General features: G+C 43.9%; 1 protein-coding gene across 3 annotated transcripts in view; it reads right to left on the reverse strand.

Moving 5' to 3' along the window:
- ETS1 (ETS proto-oncogene 1, transcription factor) overlaps positions 1-16,783 on the reverse strand; it is a 129,407-nt gene that overhangs the window by 81,910 nt on the left and 30,714 nt on the right. For all 3 annotated transcript variants that reach the window (XM_074400850.1, XM_074400851.1, XM_074400849.1), the window contains exon 3: positions 16,241-16,385. In XM_074400850.1, coding sequence (XP_074256951.1) covers positions 16,241-16,385 — 145 coding nt within the window. The remainder of the gene's footprint in view (positions 1-16,240; positions 16,386-16,783) is intronic.

Here is a 16,783-nt window from a genome sequence, read left to right on the forward strand (position 1 = left end):
GTTGCAGTGAGCCAAGATAGTGCCACTGTACTCCAGCCTGGGCAACAAGAGCAAAACTCCATCTCAAAAGAAAAAGAATAAAATGTTCTAAAATTAAACTATGATAACAGTTGTACCATACTACAAATACACTAAAAAGTACTTAAATTGTATACTTTAAATAGGTGAAGTATATAGTATGTGAATCATATCTCAGTAAAGCTCACCTGAAGAAATTAAAAAAAAAAAAAAAAAAAAAAAAAAAAAAAAAAAAAAAAAAAAAACCTTTGGTTTTCTAGAGGCGAAGGCAAGACAAATAAAAGAGGGAGAATTTCCTATAATCCAGGAAAGCCTGCCCAGTTGGGTCTATGAATATCATCTTAAGACCATTTGCTTCACCAAAGTTCAGTGGAAAAACAGCTAACATTTCCATGACCTTCTTTTCTAAACTTCCTAAGTGGCTTAGAGAGAGGCTGCCCGGGAAACTCCAAATGGAATTTAAAAATATTATCTCCTGGTTTTATAAACAGCAAGGAGCACTAATGAAGTGAGGGAGCCCCAGCCCCAGGAATGGGATATTTCATTCAGGTCCAGAGGCCCATGTGGAGTCTAAGCTCATCTCTGAAAGCGGCAGGAAGGCCACGGAGAGGCCAGACCAGGGTGAGGGAGGTGAAAATCAACACAGGGAGGGAAGAAAGAATAACAACGCTGGAGGATACATAAAGCAGAGCTGGAGTGGCCATTCTTCCAAACACCAGTAAAACAACTCCTTGCAAAATTGAGCTCTGTCCTCATTCTGCTGACTAAGTTTGGATGAATGAGTGCTCCTCAAGGCACACCCCCTCACCCTCAGTTTCACAGAACTGGGAGGCCTCAGGAGGCTCTCTAGTCTCAACAGGGCCATCCTGCTCATCATTTCCAGTCTTCTGGTGCCCACCAACTCTGCCAGCTTGGCTGTGTCTGTGCCCACACCGCAGTCAAGTTGCATGATGCTCCTTGAGGACGAGAATGGCCCTCCACTTTATAGCCCCAATACCTCATGAAGAACAAGGGCTTAAAAATTTTTCTGTTGATTAATGAGGAACAAAATAAAGATGTTCTAATGTCACTAACACCCTAAACCAGTCAGCAACTTGGAATTACCCATGATCCAATTGAGGACAAAGACATCAACCACCCCTCCACTAGCTAGGACAAGTTTGGATAATCAGGATATAAATATTTATCAAATCCTCAGCTCTGTGGAGGTATTAGCCTAGGCATTGAGGGTACAGCAATAAATGGTGAAGTCCTTTTGCCTTAGACAGAGAGGAACCATAACACAGAAAGCCTTCTGAGCTGATCTTTGGATTTTATTCTAAATTACTGCAAAGTGTTTTGTTTTAATTTTTTGTTACTTCTTAACTGATTTTTAAAATCTTGGGTAGTAACCACAATGATCCTGACAGATTAATTTAATAACCTGGTTTGCTTTTCCAATAGACCTTAACTGAATGCTCGTGACAATTTAGGCACTCTGCTAGGTACCAGAAACATGGCAAGCACAAAGACCCGGCCCTCAAGCTGTCTATTATCTCAGATGAAACACAAAACAATGATTGCAATATGGTGCAACGATCTCTACAATACAGGTATTCACTAGTGTAATGGGAATACAATTGTGGTCTGAACACAGGTATTGATAATAGAGAAGATGGGCTCCTTACAAGAGCTATATAGAAGATAATGTCTATGGGACTTGATGACAGAATATGAGAATACAGTGGCTGCCTGCTGCTTTTCTCTCTCTAGTCTTTTCCTTCTTTTTCTAGTAGAGAACCCTCTACATTCCTTTAGGAAACTGTCTCTTCTTTAAAAGTATGACTCTGGTGGAACTCCTGATAACAGAATCCCCTACATCTCCTATTCACAAAGGTGGGTATATGTCCAACATGGCAAATTAGAGTGCCGCACCCCCATTATCTCATTCATTGCCTTAGGGATGGGCACTCAGACCAAGAATGTTTTATGTAAGCATTACGAACAACACATTCTTTAATGAGGTCTATGACTATGGACTTCTCTTCTTCCACCAAAGCAGATGTGAGCTAGAATAAGAGAAAAAGAAAAGGGGAAAGGGAAGGAGGAAGAGCAGAAAGAAGAGAAAAGGGAGGAGGAGGAGGATAAAAGAGAGACTTGAGAAGATTATTGGATTCCCTAGAATTGCCGAGGCTGACTCTTCTACTGGACTTCCCATCTGTTAAGTCAGGAAATTCTTTCTTACACTGAAACAGTTTGAGTCAGGTTTCTGCCACATACAAACAAAAAGATCCTTCCTTAACCAACACAAGCAAGTGTTACGATATTAAAAAAAAAAAAAAAAAAAAAACAGGGGCGAGGAAGTCAATAATTACCAGTTCTCTAGCCTGGTGATTGATAGCTGATAGTGACCTTCCTCAAAACAAGAGAGAGTATAAAGACACCAACCGTCCCTTTACTAGCTACAGAGTTACAGGTTACAGAGTCAGGAAGAAAGCAGTGAGCTCAGTTTTTAGTCTGAGGTATCTGTGTGCAACCCAGGTGAACACTAGTCACAAAAAGTATCCATGGAAGACACCTCCACGTACTAACCCATAAGTGATGACACTAAACTGCCTTTCTTCTCTATTATTATTTGATTTATAAATTTTCTTTAAAGACGTATTTTTTTATAGTGATCTCTTTTTCAGAATAAACTGAATGTGTTATATATGCACATAGAAAAATACTAGTTCACAGCCAGGAAGAGGAAAAGACTGTGCATTTCAAAGCTACCCGAACAGCTTAGATTCTCTCCCCGCCCTTTGCAACAGAACTTTCCCTTCTGTTAAACACAGAGAAAAATGATCACTCTCCACCTGCCCATTCTGACATAGACATTGGGAAGTTTGAAAAATGAAAAAAATTAAGTGATCAGTAACAATGAGGGAAGTGCAGAAGTGCATTTCAGACCTTCTCTCCTTAGCCCCCAAAATCTACTGGTTGAGTTTTCATATAAGCACGCCCAGCTCATGCCTCCTTTTTGCTCTCTTACTGCAGCAGAATTAAAAGGTTACCCTCAAACTCAACGGCTCTCCTTTCATATCTGGCCTGCTCTTTCCCACTGAATAATTTCCTAAAACATTCCCTTCAGTTTCCCTTAAAAGGTTTCAAAAATTTTATCTTATGTGAGAGAACCAGAAGGTTAATAATTAAAAAAAAAAAAAAAAAAAAAAAAAAAGGCCAGGCACGGTGGCTCAAGCCTGTAATCCCAGTACTTTGGGAGGCTGAGGCGGGTGGATCACGAGGTCAAGAGATCTAGACTATCCTGGTCAACATGGTGAAACCCCGTCTCTACTAAAAATACAAAAATTAGCTGGGCATGGTGGCGCGTGCCTGTAATCCTAGCTACTCAGGAGGCTGAGGCAGGAGAATTGCCTGAACCCAGGAGGCGGAGGTTGCGGTGAGCTGAGATCGCGCCATTGCACTCCAGCCTGGGTAACAAGAGTGAAACTCCTCCTCCTCAAAAAAAAAAATAATAATAATAATTCATAGTCCTTCTGAAATATCCTGAAAGATATTTGAGAGGGGAAGTAATTTAGAAACTCTAATAAAGGATTTCAGAGTCATATTTTCCCCTCACTAATCTAAATCCCTCTCTTTCCATTTAATTTCATTATGTCCTTAGTCTTCAGTGGATCTAAAAAACAGCTGTTCACTCCTGATGATACTTTAGGAAGAGTTAAGTCTATAGTTGTATTTAATCTTAATTAATTTTATACTTAATTCGACTCACTGCTCACCTGAAGCTCAATTTCTATGAAAGATAAAACTCTGAAGAGGGGAAAAGTCAAGCAAGAGATATGTGAATAGGTGTCATAGCACTTAATGGTAGGGCACTATTAAAGTTGAACATGTCCAAATTGTGGAAACTGCCCTAAATGTCACAGGAAAGTCAGTTCCTTGTATATTTTACAATTTAAATTATATTAAAAACTCTTTGAACTAAAAATAGGCATAGAGCAAACTGTTTCAATTGCTTTAAAAACCTGTGAGATCAGAAAGGAATGTTGAAAGGGCAGATGGAAAAGTGATTGTTTACTAAAAAAAAAAAAAAAAAAAAAAAATATGGAATTTCCCTCCTTCATAGCCCAGTTAGTAGGGCTGAGAGATGCAGGCAGCCCTAGGGAAATGTAGGGAAATGTGGATAAATGTACTGAGGCTACAAGCCTAATCCCTGAGCCCCTCACCCCTGCCTTCTCCCAGTTCTGCTCAGAGACATTGCAATTCCATTCTTTTCCAAGGCTCTCCCTCTCCCCGTCTCTGGAGCAGCAGCGCTGCACCACATTGAGTTTAAAATAAAGAAATGCTTTTCCTAAAGAATTCACACACAAATAATCTCATTACCCCAGTGCTTAGGTTTATACAGCAGACGTCTTCTGCCAGAAAAAAAAAAAAAAAAAAAAAAAAAAGCACTCTACGCTCACTCACATGGAACAGCTGCGAGGAGAGAAATGGTATTTAATTCATTGTGAAATATTCAACAATGGCTACACTGCACTTTTAAAAGCCTTTTGATAGTAAAACCCACAGGGAACAGCCCATCCTGTGTGCTGAAAAGCAGCTTCCCCACAATTAGTCTCTCTATTCAGAGGTCTGGGAAGTCTGTGTAAACTTCAGCACGTGCTATGTACACTGTGGGTAGCTTCAAGGGTATAACCTTTCAGAAACTTCTTAGGGTTTAGTCTTGCTCAGTGACTCTGTCTGCTCACAGAGCTGGCTGGTTGCGGGTGAGGGGGAGCAGTGTAAGGGGGCAAAGGAAGTATGATGCTTAGGTGAAGAGGTAAGCAAACCCTTTAGACCCTAGCTGAATGCCCAGCAAAGGAAAAACCATTCTCTGAAGGAGCTTTGCGAATTGTCAGGCTTCCTCCTGCCCTTAAATGACCAATGTGAGACTCAAAGAAACCAGAAAGAAGATACAAAAGAAATCAGGCAACAGTGTCTCATTTTCCCTTTTCCATCTCTGTGGAATCTTCTGTGGTCTCTGCTTTGTAGGAAAGCTAGGAAAGCTTATCTATTCTCATCCTGGAGGTGGGCAATTGGCACAAAGGGTGAGGCAGCAATGAAAATGTGAACAAATGTTTGGTCAGGCAAAATGTGCATGGTTGTTAAGAACGTGCACTTTAGAGGACTATTTAAGTTTAATTATCAGCCTGCCTCCCAGAATTAGTTAAGCTTCTTTGGGGAGGTAACCTGACCTCTCTGATTTTTATTTATCTCATCTGTAAAATGGGAATAATATCACCCTCATAGAAATATTGTAAAGGCAAAAGACCACATACATGAGATCCTTGGCATAGAGAAGGCATTTAGTGAATGGTAACCTCTCAAGCATCTGGAAGAATAGGCTTTCTTTTGGACTTCCTGGAATAAGATTACTAGAATTGGAAGAGAATGGGCTATGAACTATTTTCCATCTATAATCTTAATTTGTAATTGATCAGTTGAGAAGCAACATATAAATATGCACAGATATCTAATGGGAAGTCCAGAGGGATCTAAACCATGTTAAAAACACAACAAAAGATTAAAATTCCAGAAAATGTGGCATCATGGTAGTTTTCTTGTTCAGAAACTAAATTCAAAGTTTTCAAAGCCCAAAGTATGGATGAAATGTCCAAATATTTCAAGTATGGTTGAAGCGAGCAAAACAAGATTTCTATCATTTCTAATCTCTACTCAATGCTCCAGGAACAAGCCACAGGCATTCCTGTCTCAAGTAGCCAGCCACTTTCATTATAAAACCAAAATTTGACCAATGAACGTTCACCAGGATGCAAGCTTTAAGCCCTGCTCAGCCAAGAATATCTACCTGATGTATTGACCAAAGGTGAAAATCCTAAGATGTCGCTGGGAAGTTCAAAGTAGTTGACTGGGGTTGAGTAACCTGTCTAGACTAGAGAAGTCTGAAAATGGCCTCCAGTTGTCTAAGCGAGTTTGTAGCAATAGATGTAACAGTCAGTGGTTCCAAGAGAAGTCAATGATCAGAAATGAGGGCTAAGATGCCAAAAGAATGACCTGGGTTCTAGGGCAGTGAGCTGTAGCATCCAGGAGTTTATCTGCTATAGTCATTCCTGTATACAGTCTCTCGGTATCGGGTGGGGGTGGAGGGCGGGGGATTGGTTCCAAGATAACCCCTTGCCTCAGAAATCAAAATCCATATATGCTCAAGTTTTTATATACACCCTGATATAAAATGGTGTAGATTTTGCATATAATGCAAAATCCCCAATACACTATGCACATCCCCAATACACTTTAAATCATCTCAAGATTACTTATAATACCTAATACAATGTGAATGGTATGTAAATAGTTGTTATACTGTATTGTTTAGGGAATAATGGCAAGAAAAAAGTTAGTAAATGTTCAGTACAGATGCAAATAGTCTTTTTTTTTTTTTTTTTTTTTTTTTTTTTTGAGACAGAGTCTCACTCCATCACCAGGCTCCAGGCTGGAGTGCAGAGGTGCGATCTCGGCTCACTGTAACCTCCACCTCCTGGGTTCAGGCAATTCTCCTGCCTCAGCCCCCCAGGTAGCTGGGACTACAGGTGCATGCCACCACACCCAGCTGATTTTTGTATTTTTAGTAGAGACGGAGTTTCACCATATTGGCCAGGACGGTCTTGATCTCTTGACCTCGTGATCCACCCGCCTCAGCCCCCCAAAGTGCTGGCGTGAGTCACCCACCATACCCAGTGCAAATATTCTTTTAAAACTTCTTTTTTTTTTTTTTTTTTTTTTGCTCTGAAGTTGGTTAAATTCATGAATGCAGAACCCATGGATATGAAGAGCCAAGTGTACATTGTTTGCATGGGGGAAGGTGTTCGCTCTGATTTTCTGTACCCGTATACCCTTTAGGGGCACTATTTCTACATATTTTCTTTCCTACACGAGGTAAGGATGCTGGGGAAAGTCTATTGTGCACTAGAAAGTCCATGAGATGCAGATCATAGTGTGACTTTCCTGCGGTGCTTTGACATAGACTGAAGCTCCCCATCCCCACCTCCAGCTCACTTTGGGGAGGTCCCAGGTTCACAGTTTTCCAGGGTGTTTGCAGAGATCATCCTGAGGAGCATGAAATGAAAAAAGTATGTTAAAGGAAAGGGAGAAATGTGGCTAGACTTTGGGCAAGGCTGCAATGCTTCTGTCTCTGAGACAATAGAATGGAAACAACTTCCAGATTTAAATACACTCTCTTGGGACTGACCAGAGCAGGGAGAAGGGATTTATAGGAAGGAAGTTTATACCAGAGAATTCATCTCAGTTCAACAAAATATGCATAGCATACTCTGGAAGTACAATGTGCTAAGTGTTGTAGGAAGGTACAAATGTACCTTTCTTTTGAAGAGTAGTTTTTAATCTCTTTGGGAGTCACATGCAACTTGAGAATCAGAGGAAAGCTACATATCCTTCGAAAAATTTCTGCACAAAATTTCAACAGGATCACACTTTCCTGACACTCCTCGGGGACACAAACCCCTGCTTCATGAGAAACAGCAGGTCTAAGGCATAGCAGAGAGTTGTCAAGGTTGATTTAAAAAAAAAAAAAAAGTATGAGGTATGTAAGATATCCAGTAAAACTGGCAAAGGCAATTAGAACTCCGTAGCTACTCAAATCACTATTATTTCTGCCTCTCAAGCACTACTTCAGCAAGTCTCAGGAGGTATGGAAAAGGCTGATGACACAACCTTGAAAATTGGTGGCTTTGTTTTGTTGGTTTTTTAATACCACCTACAAGGATAAACAGAGATCCCAAAGTCCTGTTTTCTTAAATAGGCAAGAATGTTTGAAAGAGGCAAACAATTCTTCAAAGGTCATGAGGAATCTAACTAGGATGTCCGGACGAGGAGTGGGAAAAGCATATCTCTATTTTAAAAAATAGTGATGGTGGGGGATGGGGTGTGGCCAACTGTCTAGGTCAAGATATGGGGGCAGGGTCTAGATTGAAAGCTGAGGGGCAGCTTTGGGGACAGCCAAGGTTGCCCCATGCTTCACTGGGAAGGTGATTTTTCTCAGAGTGCAATCAGATCTCCTGTCTGACTGATGAACTCTGCCCTACTAGACATTTATGATCTTCAGACAGCAGTGAGGGGACAAGTCAGTGAAAATGGAGCCTGGAGGCATTCAATAGGGAAAGAAAAGAGAGAAAGGAAGAAAAAAAGAGAGAGGAAGGAGGAAAGAAAAGGGAAGGGTGGGGGAAAGAAACGAGAGAAAAGTAGGGGAGTGAGAGAGGAAGAAAAGGAGGAAGGGGTACCCTGGGCAATTACGGTAATGTATGAAAAGTTAACCTATGAAATCATGAATTAAGAGCCTTCTCCATGCCATGCCTGGTGCTTTGTCATTTCCACATTCAATAAATACGGTTTTTCCCTTTCTTCCTTCACAATAATTCTGCGAGGTCGGCACTATTATATTACAAATGAGGAAACTGAGGCTCAGAGGGCTCCGTGATTCTTACCCAGGGTTGCACAGCTGGTGGCTGGCAGAGCTGAAACCTGTGCCCCAACCAGCCCCACCCAGCTCTCTTGAGCCTTTGTTAAACGGTAACGACACACTCTCCTACCTATCTCTCTATCTCCCCAACCTATCTGGAACTCTCTGTAACCTATTGCAAAACTAAATCTAAGCCCAGAATCTCTTCTGTTCCAACCGTCTGTTTCTTCAGCCCCGCTTGGGGCACAGACGCTGCCACAGGCCGAAGGGAGAGGTTCAGGCCCAGGCAGCCCACGCCCGTCCTCTCCTCCCTCCTCTCCCGGGAGTGGAAAGCTCGTCCCGGGACGCCCCCAGCTCCGGGCCGGCTTCGCCTGCGCCCTAGTTGCTGGCAGCGCCGGGGTTAACCCGCCCGCCCTGCGTAGCAATGATTTCTGTTTTATTTCAGCAGGGGAAGTGTGTGCTGCCTGATTAGCCTGATGGTTTCCTCTTTTCCCATAACCTCCAGACCCCCATGGCCCAAGTGTTTACTCTCTGAAATAAAAAATCTGCTGGTGTTTTTCTTTTTGTGTGCTCGTGTATTTTGGGAGGATTGCAGAGGAGGAAGGCGGGGTAGGGGTGAGGGACCGGGAGGCTGGGGGAGGGGAGCGGGCCGCCTCCTCCAGCTGCAGGCTCCGGGCTGAGACCCCTGGCTGCAGCGCAAGAAAGCGGCTTATTAATGAGGGAGCTGGGTCTCCTGCCCCGGCAGCTATAAACACAGTGAACATCTGGAGAGAGCCCGCGTTTCTCCGGGCGGCCAGACGCAGCACTGCGGGCTGTCCCCTCTCCCGCGCCCCTCGCCCCTCGCCCCTCCGCTGGGCTCGGGCCCCCACATCATCCGCCCACCCGAAGACGTCCATTCACGCCGGGCCGCGGCCGGAGCCCATCGCGGCCTGACGCCCTCCCCCGCGCGAGGAGTTCCAGGAGAGGGGTCAAACTGCTTGAATCGCATCAGAACTCGGTGCCCCAGGGACCTTTTCCCAACTCGGACTAAATATTTGTGGTTTGAAAGAGTTGAGAGAACGCTTTTTTCTCCGCAGCCCCCTGGGAGTCCCAGCGCAGAGCTGTTGCTTCCTAGGATGTTTGAGAAGCTGCGAGTCCGAGGGCCGGCCCACGGAAGGCTCGCCTTCCCACTGCCACGCCACGGACCCAGCCTGGAGGCTTCGGTTTCTCCGTCCCGGTTCTCTTCCTTCCCAGGGCCCTGGAGGGGTGATTTACATTTGTAAAGGCCTTTCCAAGCCCTCATTCCTCCGGGCTGTGGGAGTCACTCCTGAGAGCACCGGGTCTCTGGTCTCTAACCTGGCTGTGTAGCTCTTTCTGGCCGTCACCAGGCTGGCCTCTCCGTTCACTGGTGAAGTGAGGCACGGTGAAGGGCACAGTGGGCAGTTGCACATTAGCCTTGAGCAAGGTATAAATGAGCAGGGCTCAGATGTGGTGGGCATCTGGTGTCTTTGACTCACCTAAATCTGCACTCACAACATGCCCAAAGGAAATAGAAGAAAAGCATCATTTATTGCTCGAGATAGGCCGTGGCCTTTTAAGTGTATTACCCTCATGCAGTGGACACAAGAACTCTTTGGAAAGAGTGCATTTCACCTGTGAAAGGTGAGGGTTGGGAAGCTCAGTGGACTTAGCCAAAGCCGAGCGCCTGTACCGGGCAGTGCTGATGGGATCCCAAGGCATGGGCCGGTTCTTCCCACAAGACCAGGCCAAACCCTCTGCTTAGACTTAACACTCTTCAGTTAGACTCAGAATGTATACCAAAAGTCCTTGTAATCTGAATATGAAATAGAATCAGCTTAAAAGACGCCAAGGTAGCAGGTGGTGGGAGGAGAAAGAAAGAGGCCATGTAGGAAGCAGGAGCAACTTCAGTCCACAGCTGATCAGAGGCGTGCCCTCCACTTAAGGAGAATAGGGTCCGGCATTCGCAGAATCTCAGAATCAGATGAGCAAAGTGACAGAGTGTGCAGGAGACATTATGCATGTGGACTCTCCCTAGTGGACTGCTTAGGCTAGGCTGGCCTTGCTTTCCTTCCTCTTTCCAACCCCTGGTCCTCTCAGAGATGGAATAGGGATACGTGGCAAGGCTGTTCCTGCATCAGGCCTCTCTCAGTGCTGTCCCCTGGGAGTAGCTGGTCAGGGCATCGAGGCCCCAACCTCCGCCTTCTATGAAAGGCTGGAACCTAAGATAGGGTTACAGCTTGCTCCTCCCAAACAGCGCAGCCATCCAGGCAGAATCCAAGAAGGTCCACATTTCCCCATCTCCCTAAATATTTGGACTTTATTTAAAGACAGATTAATTCCCTAGTCTCGTGCTAGGGAACAGTTGTGCATCAGTGCAGACAGTTCCACATTGAGCTGGAAAATTGAAAAAATTAAATAAAATCCTGAAACTGGAGTGTCTCAGTTGTGTTTCTAATTCATTTCACCTGGACCCCCTATAAGTTTTCTCTGAGAGGAATTCAGGGACAGCATTAGGCCAATATTGTAATCATCCGATGTTACAACATCCCTAAAATGCACACACAGGATCAGAACTGTTCTGAAGAACAAAGAACCTGACACAGGTCCTCTAGAAAAGAAAAACACACCCTGAATGAGGAAAGAAGAAGGGGTGCAGCAGACGATAGAGTCTGAAACACCATTCTGTAAAACCACAGACCTGCTAAGAGAATAAACATTTCAGAGCAAGGTGAGTCTCCATTTAACAAGTCTCTCTGGCACTCCTTCAGCATTCTCAACACTTAAAAGCCAAATTGGAGGCATCTGTGTTTCCTGCTGAGCTGTCCCACCTGGTTGTGGATAGCACTTTCCAAACACTGGCCCAGGTTTGATCTCTCCCAGCCGCTCGGCTGTCTGAGAAAGCCCCAGGAGAGACTATGAACTCAGCCTTTCAGACTGTCTCCCACTTGAACTTCCAAAGTTTATTTGGGAAAGACATTCTTTAGTTCCACCATTTTGTTAGTAAATTTGTTTTAGAGATTTTAGTGAGATCCAAAGCAACACATTAGCACTGCCAAACTTTATGTCATAAATAAGTATAATATTTCATATGGAAATCATTTGTTCCAGCATGTAAATGTACACTCACATACACACTTGCATAAAAGTTGCTTTAAAGGAGAACTGAGTCTTTCCCTTTTCCATATATCTTCTCAGTATCCTGGACGTGGCACTGGTCACCATATGTGTTCAGCCAATCAGTGGGTCACTCTATGAATCAATTAAACCTGGTTTTGGACCCCCAAAATGTGCTTTGGGACGATGAGTCATAATAGCAGATATTCACATCAGGCTTGCTAAGTGACAGCACTGTTTTATGCTTTACGCATATTAATTTAGTGGTTCTCGAAGTGTGAGCTCCAGCCCGGCAGCATCAGCAGCACCTGAGAACTTGTTAGAAATGCAAATTTTTTGAGCCTTAACCTAGACTCACTGAATCAGAAACCCTGGAAGTAGAACCCCATAACCAGTGTCTTTACAAGCCCTAAAGTGATTCTGATGTACTTTGGGAGTTCCTGCTTCAATACGTCTTGGGTACAGCTCAAGATTTTACATTTCTAACAAGTTCTCAGATGAGAGCGATGCTGCTGGTCTGAGGACCATGCTTGGAGAATCATTGGTATAGATGCGGAAACTGGGTACAAAGATTAAGTTGTCTAAGGTCACACTGTTAGGAAGAGCTGATGCAAACATAAGTTACCTGGGTCCAGAATCTGGGTTCTTTCCTACTACACTAAATAAACGCCCCTTCTTATAAAGAATGAGAAGTGGCAGAGAGGCTATGAATGTGGTTCAGTGAAGGTTTTACTATGTTCAGTGGCCAAAGACATAGCAAACTGCATTCTACAAGAAGAAAAAGTATTGTCTTGTTTCTCAAATCAAGGACCATAGTACTGAGACTATAGGTTCTGTCTCACAAAATTAAGTTGTGTTTCCTATGTTCTATAGGCTCCAGGCTGCTTCCCAGCTTTAAGCAAGTAATTTGCAAAAGTGTGCTTTGCTCACAACATCACATCCATTAAGTTTGGCTGATTCCAGACAAATCCATCCTTGAAATGAAAAATAATTTGATACTATAACACTTTGAAAGACTGCCAAGTAAGCATCGTATTTTCTGATACGAACTATGAGCATTCATGAGCATCACAATCATGAGGCTGAAATCAAATGTGAACAGCTGGCATTGATTGAATGGACTGAGGTCTTGGGTCCTGGGTGCTCAGTTGGGTCTCTGATGTCAGTTTTGGAAAACAGGCAGTGTCTGACTTCAGTAAGGCCTGGGCACCACTATGAGGCTCATTGCCGTTACCCCACTGTATCCAACAGGACTGTGGGTAGGAACTAGTCATGACAGTTGATGATGGTAAGATGTCAGTGAGCTCTTAAAGACAGAGAGCAAGAGACTGAAATGCAAAAATGATTCTTGTTAGGATGGTTGGAGAGAAAGGGCTGAGGTTGAGGGACAGAACAGAGGAAGGGAACAGAGAGGAGGCAGGGTCAGTGTCTCCACTCCAGTCAGACTATAAACAGTAACAGACATTTCAGCCGTGTCTTGTGTAAGAGGCTCCATTGATTCACAAGGTTCCCTAACAGAAGGATGACGAGAAGCTGAGACAGAAAGGGCCCATTCATTCATGCAGAGCACCAGCACTCAGCCCCATTGGCTCTCGCTAATGGCTCCAGGCTTATAGGGAGGAGGGGGAAGAGGCCGACGGTAGGAGGAGATAGAAATGAAAGAAAATGATGACTACAAGATTGTTATGAAGAAATGTACAGCTGCACAGGCAATTGCATGCAAATGTGGCTTCCCTTTTTAGCTGTATAGCTAATGTCCTCAGATTCATCTATTTTTCTCTTTCATGTCATCTTCCCCTCCCCTTCTTGCCTTGTCTTTTTTCTGGGCTCCCCACTTCTTTTCCCCTTCCCATTCATCGTTCATCTTCTTTTCCCATTATTCCCCACCACGCTACTAATATCCACCTTCATTTTCTGTGCATTTTCACACATGTCTTCTTTCTCCCACTACACCCGCTTTATCATCTATTTTGTCCAGTCGATCCCCGACAGGCCTTGGTGCCTAAGAATTCTCTCCCGCTCACCTGGTAAGGCTTTCCCCCTCATTCATACTTTCTCTCTGCTTGATTCTCTCTTCCCCCTCCCTCCCACCCTCCTCCTTCTCCTCCTCTTCCTCAGCCTCTGCCCCTTCGTGAACAGAAACAACATTCTGAAAAGGCCTGCTTGCTCCTTGATGGCCCCTCCTATCAGTATTCTTTGCACTGACAGATGTGTAGTCCTTGGAAAAGAAGTTCATTCATCCCTTCTGAGAGCACGAACGTGACGGGGGAGCAGGGGTGGGCAGTAGCCATGAGACGGAGGACGGGAAGGAAACCGAAGTTATAAATAGGATAAAAGGAGATGAAAAAAAAGTCGCGTATTTTTTCTCTTTCTTTATATTCAACACATCTCCAAGGAAATGTGCCACAGCTGGAGAAATCATTGGTTGGTCTATGTCTTCATCTCTCTTCCCTATAACCCCACGATCCCCGTCCAAACAACACCCATCACTGAGGAGAGCTGGACCACAGCCCAGAAATAATCCCTCCAACTCCTTCGTCTGGGAAGCTCAAAAGCTAAAGGAGGGGCTAGAAAAGCTCAGGGTTCTTGCCAGACGTTTCCATCAGAGGGAGTCTAGGACAGTGGGAACTACAACCATCACATTTGTGAAGACATTGCCCCCAACTGGTAGGGGCCACACCCCGATGGAAGCTGTGTGCCATCTCTGAGCTGTGGTTGATGGCAACCCGGGTCATTCTAGGAATGGATGTTATATGCCCCAATCTTCTCAACCTATCAAAAGTAGGGATCATCCCAGCTTCTTTTTTGCAACTATAAACTATGAGAAGAAGACAATATTATCCTGCTGCAAGTCCTTGCATTTTAAAGCTGTTCTTCATATGCTTCCCAGACAGTCTCATTGGCTCTGAAATAAAAATGTCATTGCCTTTGAGAAACTTGACAAAGAGTAGCATGAAAAATCAGCTCACTTGGGAGTTTATATACTTTGAGCTCAGTTAAGAAAAAGGAGGGCTATGTCTCTGCTATGAAGCAGAGACATTCTGATCTTCAGGCTATGGACAAGCAGAGATGGCCTCAGCCATTAATAAGATGTAACTTGTGGCAAGCAGAGACCATCCAGAGCTGAAAGTGTTAAAGCAAGGCAGTTTTAACCTCAGTTGCATTGGGAGATAAAAGACTTAAGCCTAGTGGCATTAATAGGATTCAAGAATTATGCAAACATAAACACAACCATTTTGACCTTTTGCTTATACAAACAAAATCTATTTTGTTTAGAATTTTAAAAGGATCACTTTTCTCATGTCCTCAAATTTTAAGTCCTTAAGTCCTTTTGTACCTGTGAACAGGTACAAAATCCTCCCAGCTCCCTTGTGAAATGGGTAGGTAGCTGAGACATTTGTATTTATGTTTAGAGGCACTGAGATAACAAGCAGAAAGTGTCAGCATAAATATTATTATGTCTACAATCCAGGGCAATGCCAAAGAAGCCTCAAAGATCATGGCAGTTGAGTGAAGGGAACATGGGACACATGAATTGATTTCATTCTGCCTTAGAGAGCAACCAGGCAAATGGAAAGCTACTCCCCATGCCTCCTCACCCACCATATACACAGCCCATGGAGTGTCGCAGCATCTTGCCCTGTGTCTGTTTATTCCTGATGAGCAAGAAAGCATGTAACAAAGCAAATATTTAGTTTATTTCTCCACTGTTATAAAAGTAGTTAACCAAAGAATTTTGTGGAGTGAAAGAAGACTGAACCAAAGAGTAGCCTTCAAGTTAGTGACTCCCCCTGCCATGCCATGCCCAGGTAACTCCCCAGAACTTCAATTTCCCAACATGTGAGAGAAATTACATTTCTATGCCAAGAATTCATCCTGGGAGAAAACACAGATTTTGACTGGCCATATGATATTCAACTATGTTATCATAATATGATCTCATGTAAAAGTAAACTTAATACCTGAATTGATCATTTCGGAATTTCCAAATTCAAATTTAATGTTTTTTATTTAAAAAAAGAAAAACCACTAGCTAGCAAACCAAGGACTAATGCCGTTTGTGAGAAACGGAGTGACTCCTGAAAACAGCATGGAGATAAGGGCTTTAGACTCCCGAGGTCCCTGAGAACGCAGATCCGTTGATTTGAGAGCTCTCTGGAGGAGCTTGACTCCCGCTCACCAGAGGGCAGCACTGCCACCAGCAAGTGAAGGAGGGAAGGGAGAGGGATCCAGGTGGACATGGGCAGAGAGGGAGGGAACAATGGAAACAGTTGAAGATCGAAAGAAACTATGTTCTGTAAGAAGGCCAAGCAATTCACACATCTCTGTTTATCCAGCTCAGATTCTGTGACTGCAAAACTTCTAGGCTCTCTGACAAAACGGGTGTCAGGAAATGCAGGGTAAGCAGAACTATTTGCAAGGTGGAGACCTAAAGCAACCTTTCTTGGGCCCATTCCTAGAGTTCAGTCTTCCTGTCAGGGAATAAAATAACCCAAAAGTTATGGAGAAGGCCTGCGACTTTCCATTCGAGAACAATAGCATCCATACCCGCATAAGCCATGGCAGCTGTTATTTGAAAGAATGCAGCCCTCATCAGATTTCCATTTGCCTTCAACTCTACCCTTAATCCCAGCTTCTGCTTTATGTTCCTACCTGAGACACAGTGTTCAAGACCAGTAGGAACTTCCTGAGTTGCCATTTCATCCCAAAAGGGGTAGCAAGGCCTTTGCTGGTGATAATTGGACTGGAAACCACAGGTCATTCGAGGATCTTCATAAATGTTGCTAGGTCCTTGCCTCTATAACCAGAAAAAAAAAAAAATAGAAGAAAATGTATTAGGAGGAAAATCTCTGTTGTTTAGTCCTAAAGGAGCTATGACTTCACTTCATCCAATCACATGTAAGTAGGAATCATCTATAGAGGATGACAGAGTACAACCAACTATTGTTTTCCTCTCTTATCTAACCCCCCAATAAAGATGCAGGGAACGGCCGGGCGCGGTGGCTCAAGCCTGTAATCCCAGCACTTTGGGAGGCCAAGGCAGGTGGATCACGAGGTCAAGAGATCGAGACCATCCTGGTCAACATGGTGAAACCCCGTCTCTACTAAAAATACAAAAAATTAGCTGGACATGGTGGCGTGTGCCTGTAATCCCAGCTACTCAGGAGGCTGAGGCAGGAGAATTGCCTGAACCCA

This window comes from Saimiri boliviensis, chromosome 6 (genome assembly GCF_048565385.1).
Source record: "Saimiri boliviensis isolate mSaiBol1 chromosome 6, mSaiBol1.pri, whole genome shotgun sequence".
Lineage (NCBI taxonomy): Eukaryota > Metazoa > Chordata > Mammalia > Primates > Cebidae > Saimiri > Saimiri boliviensis.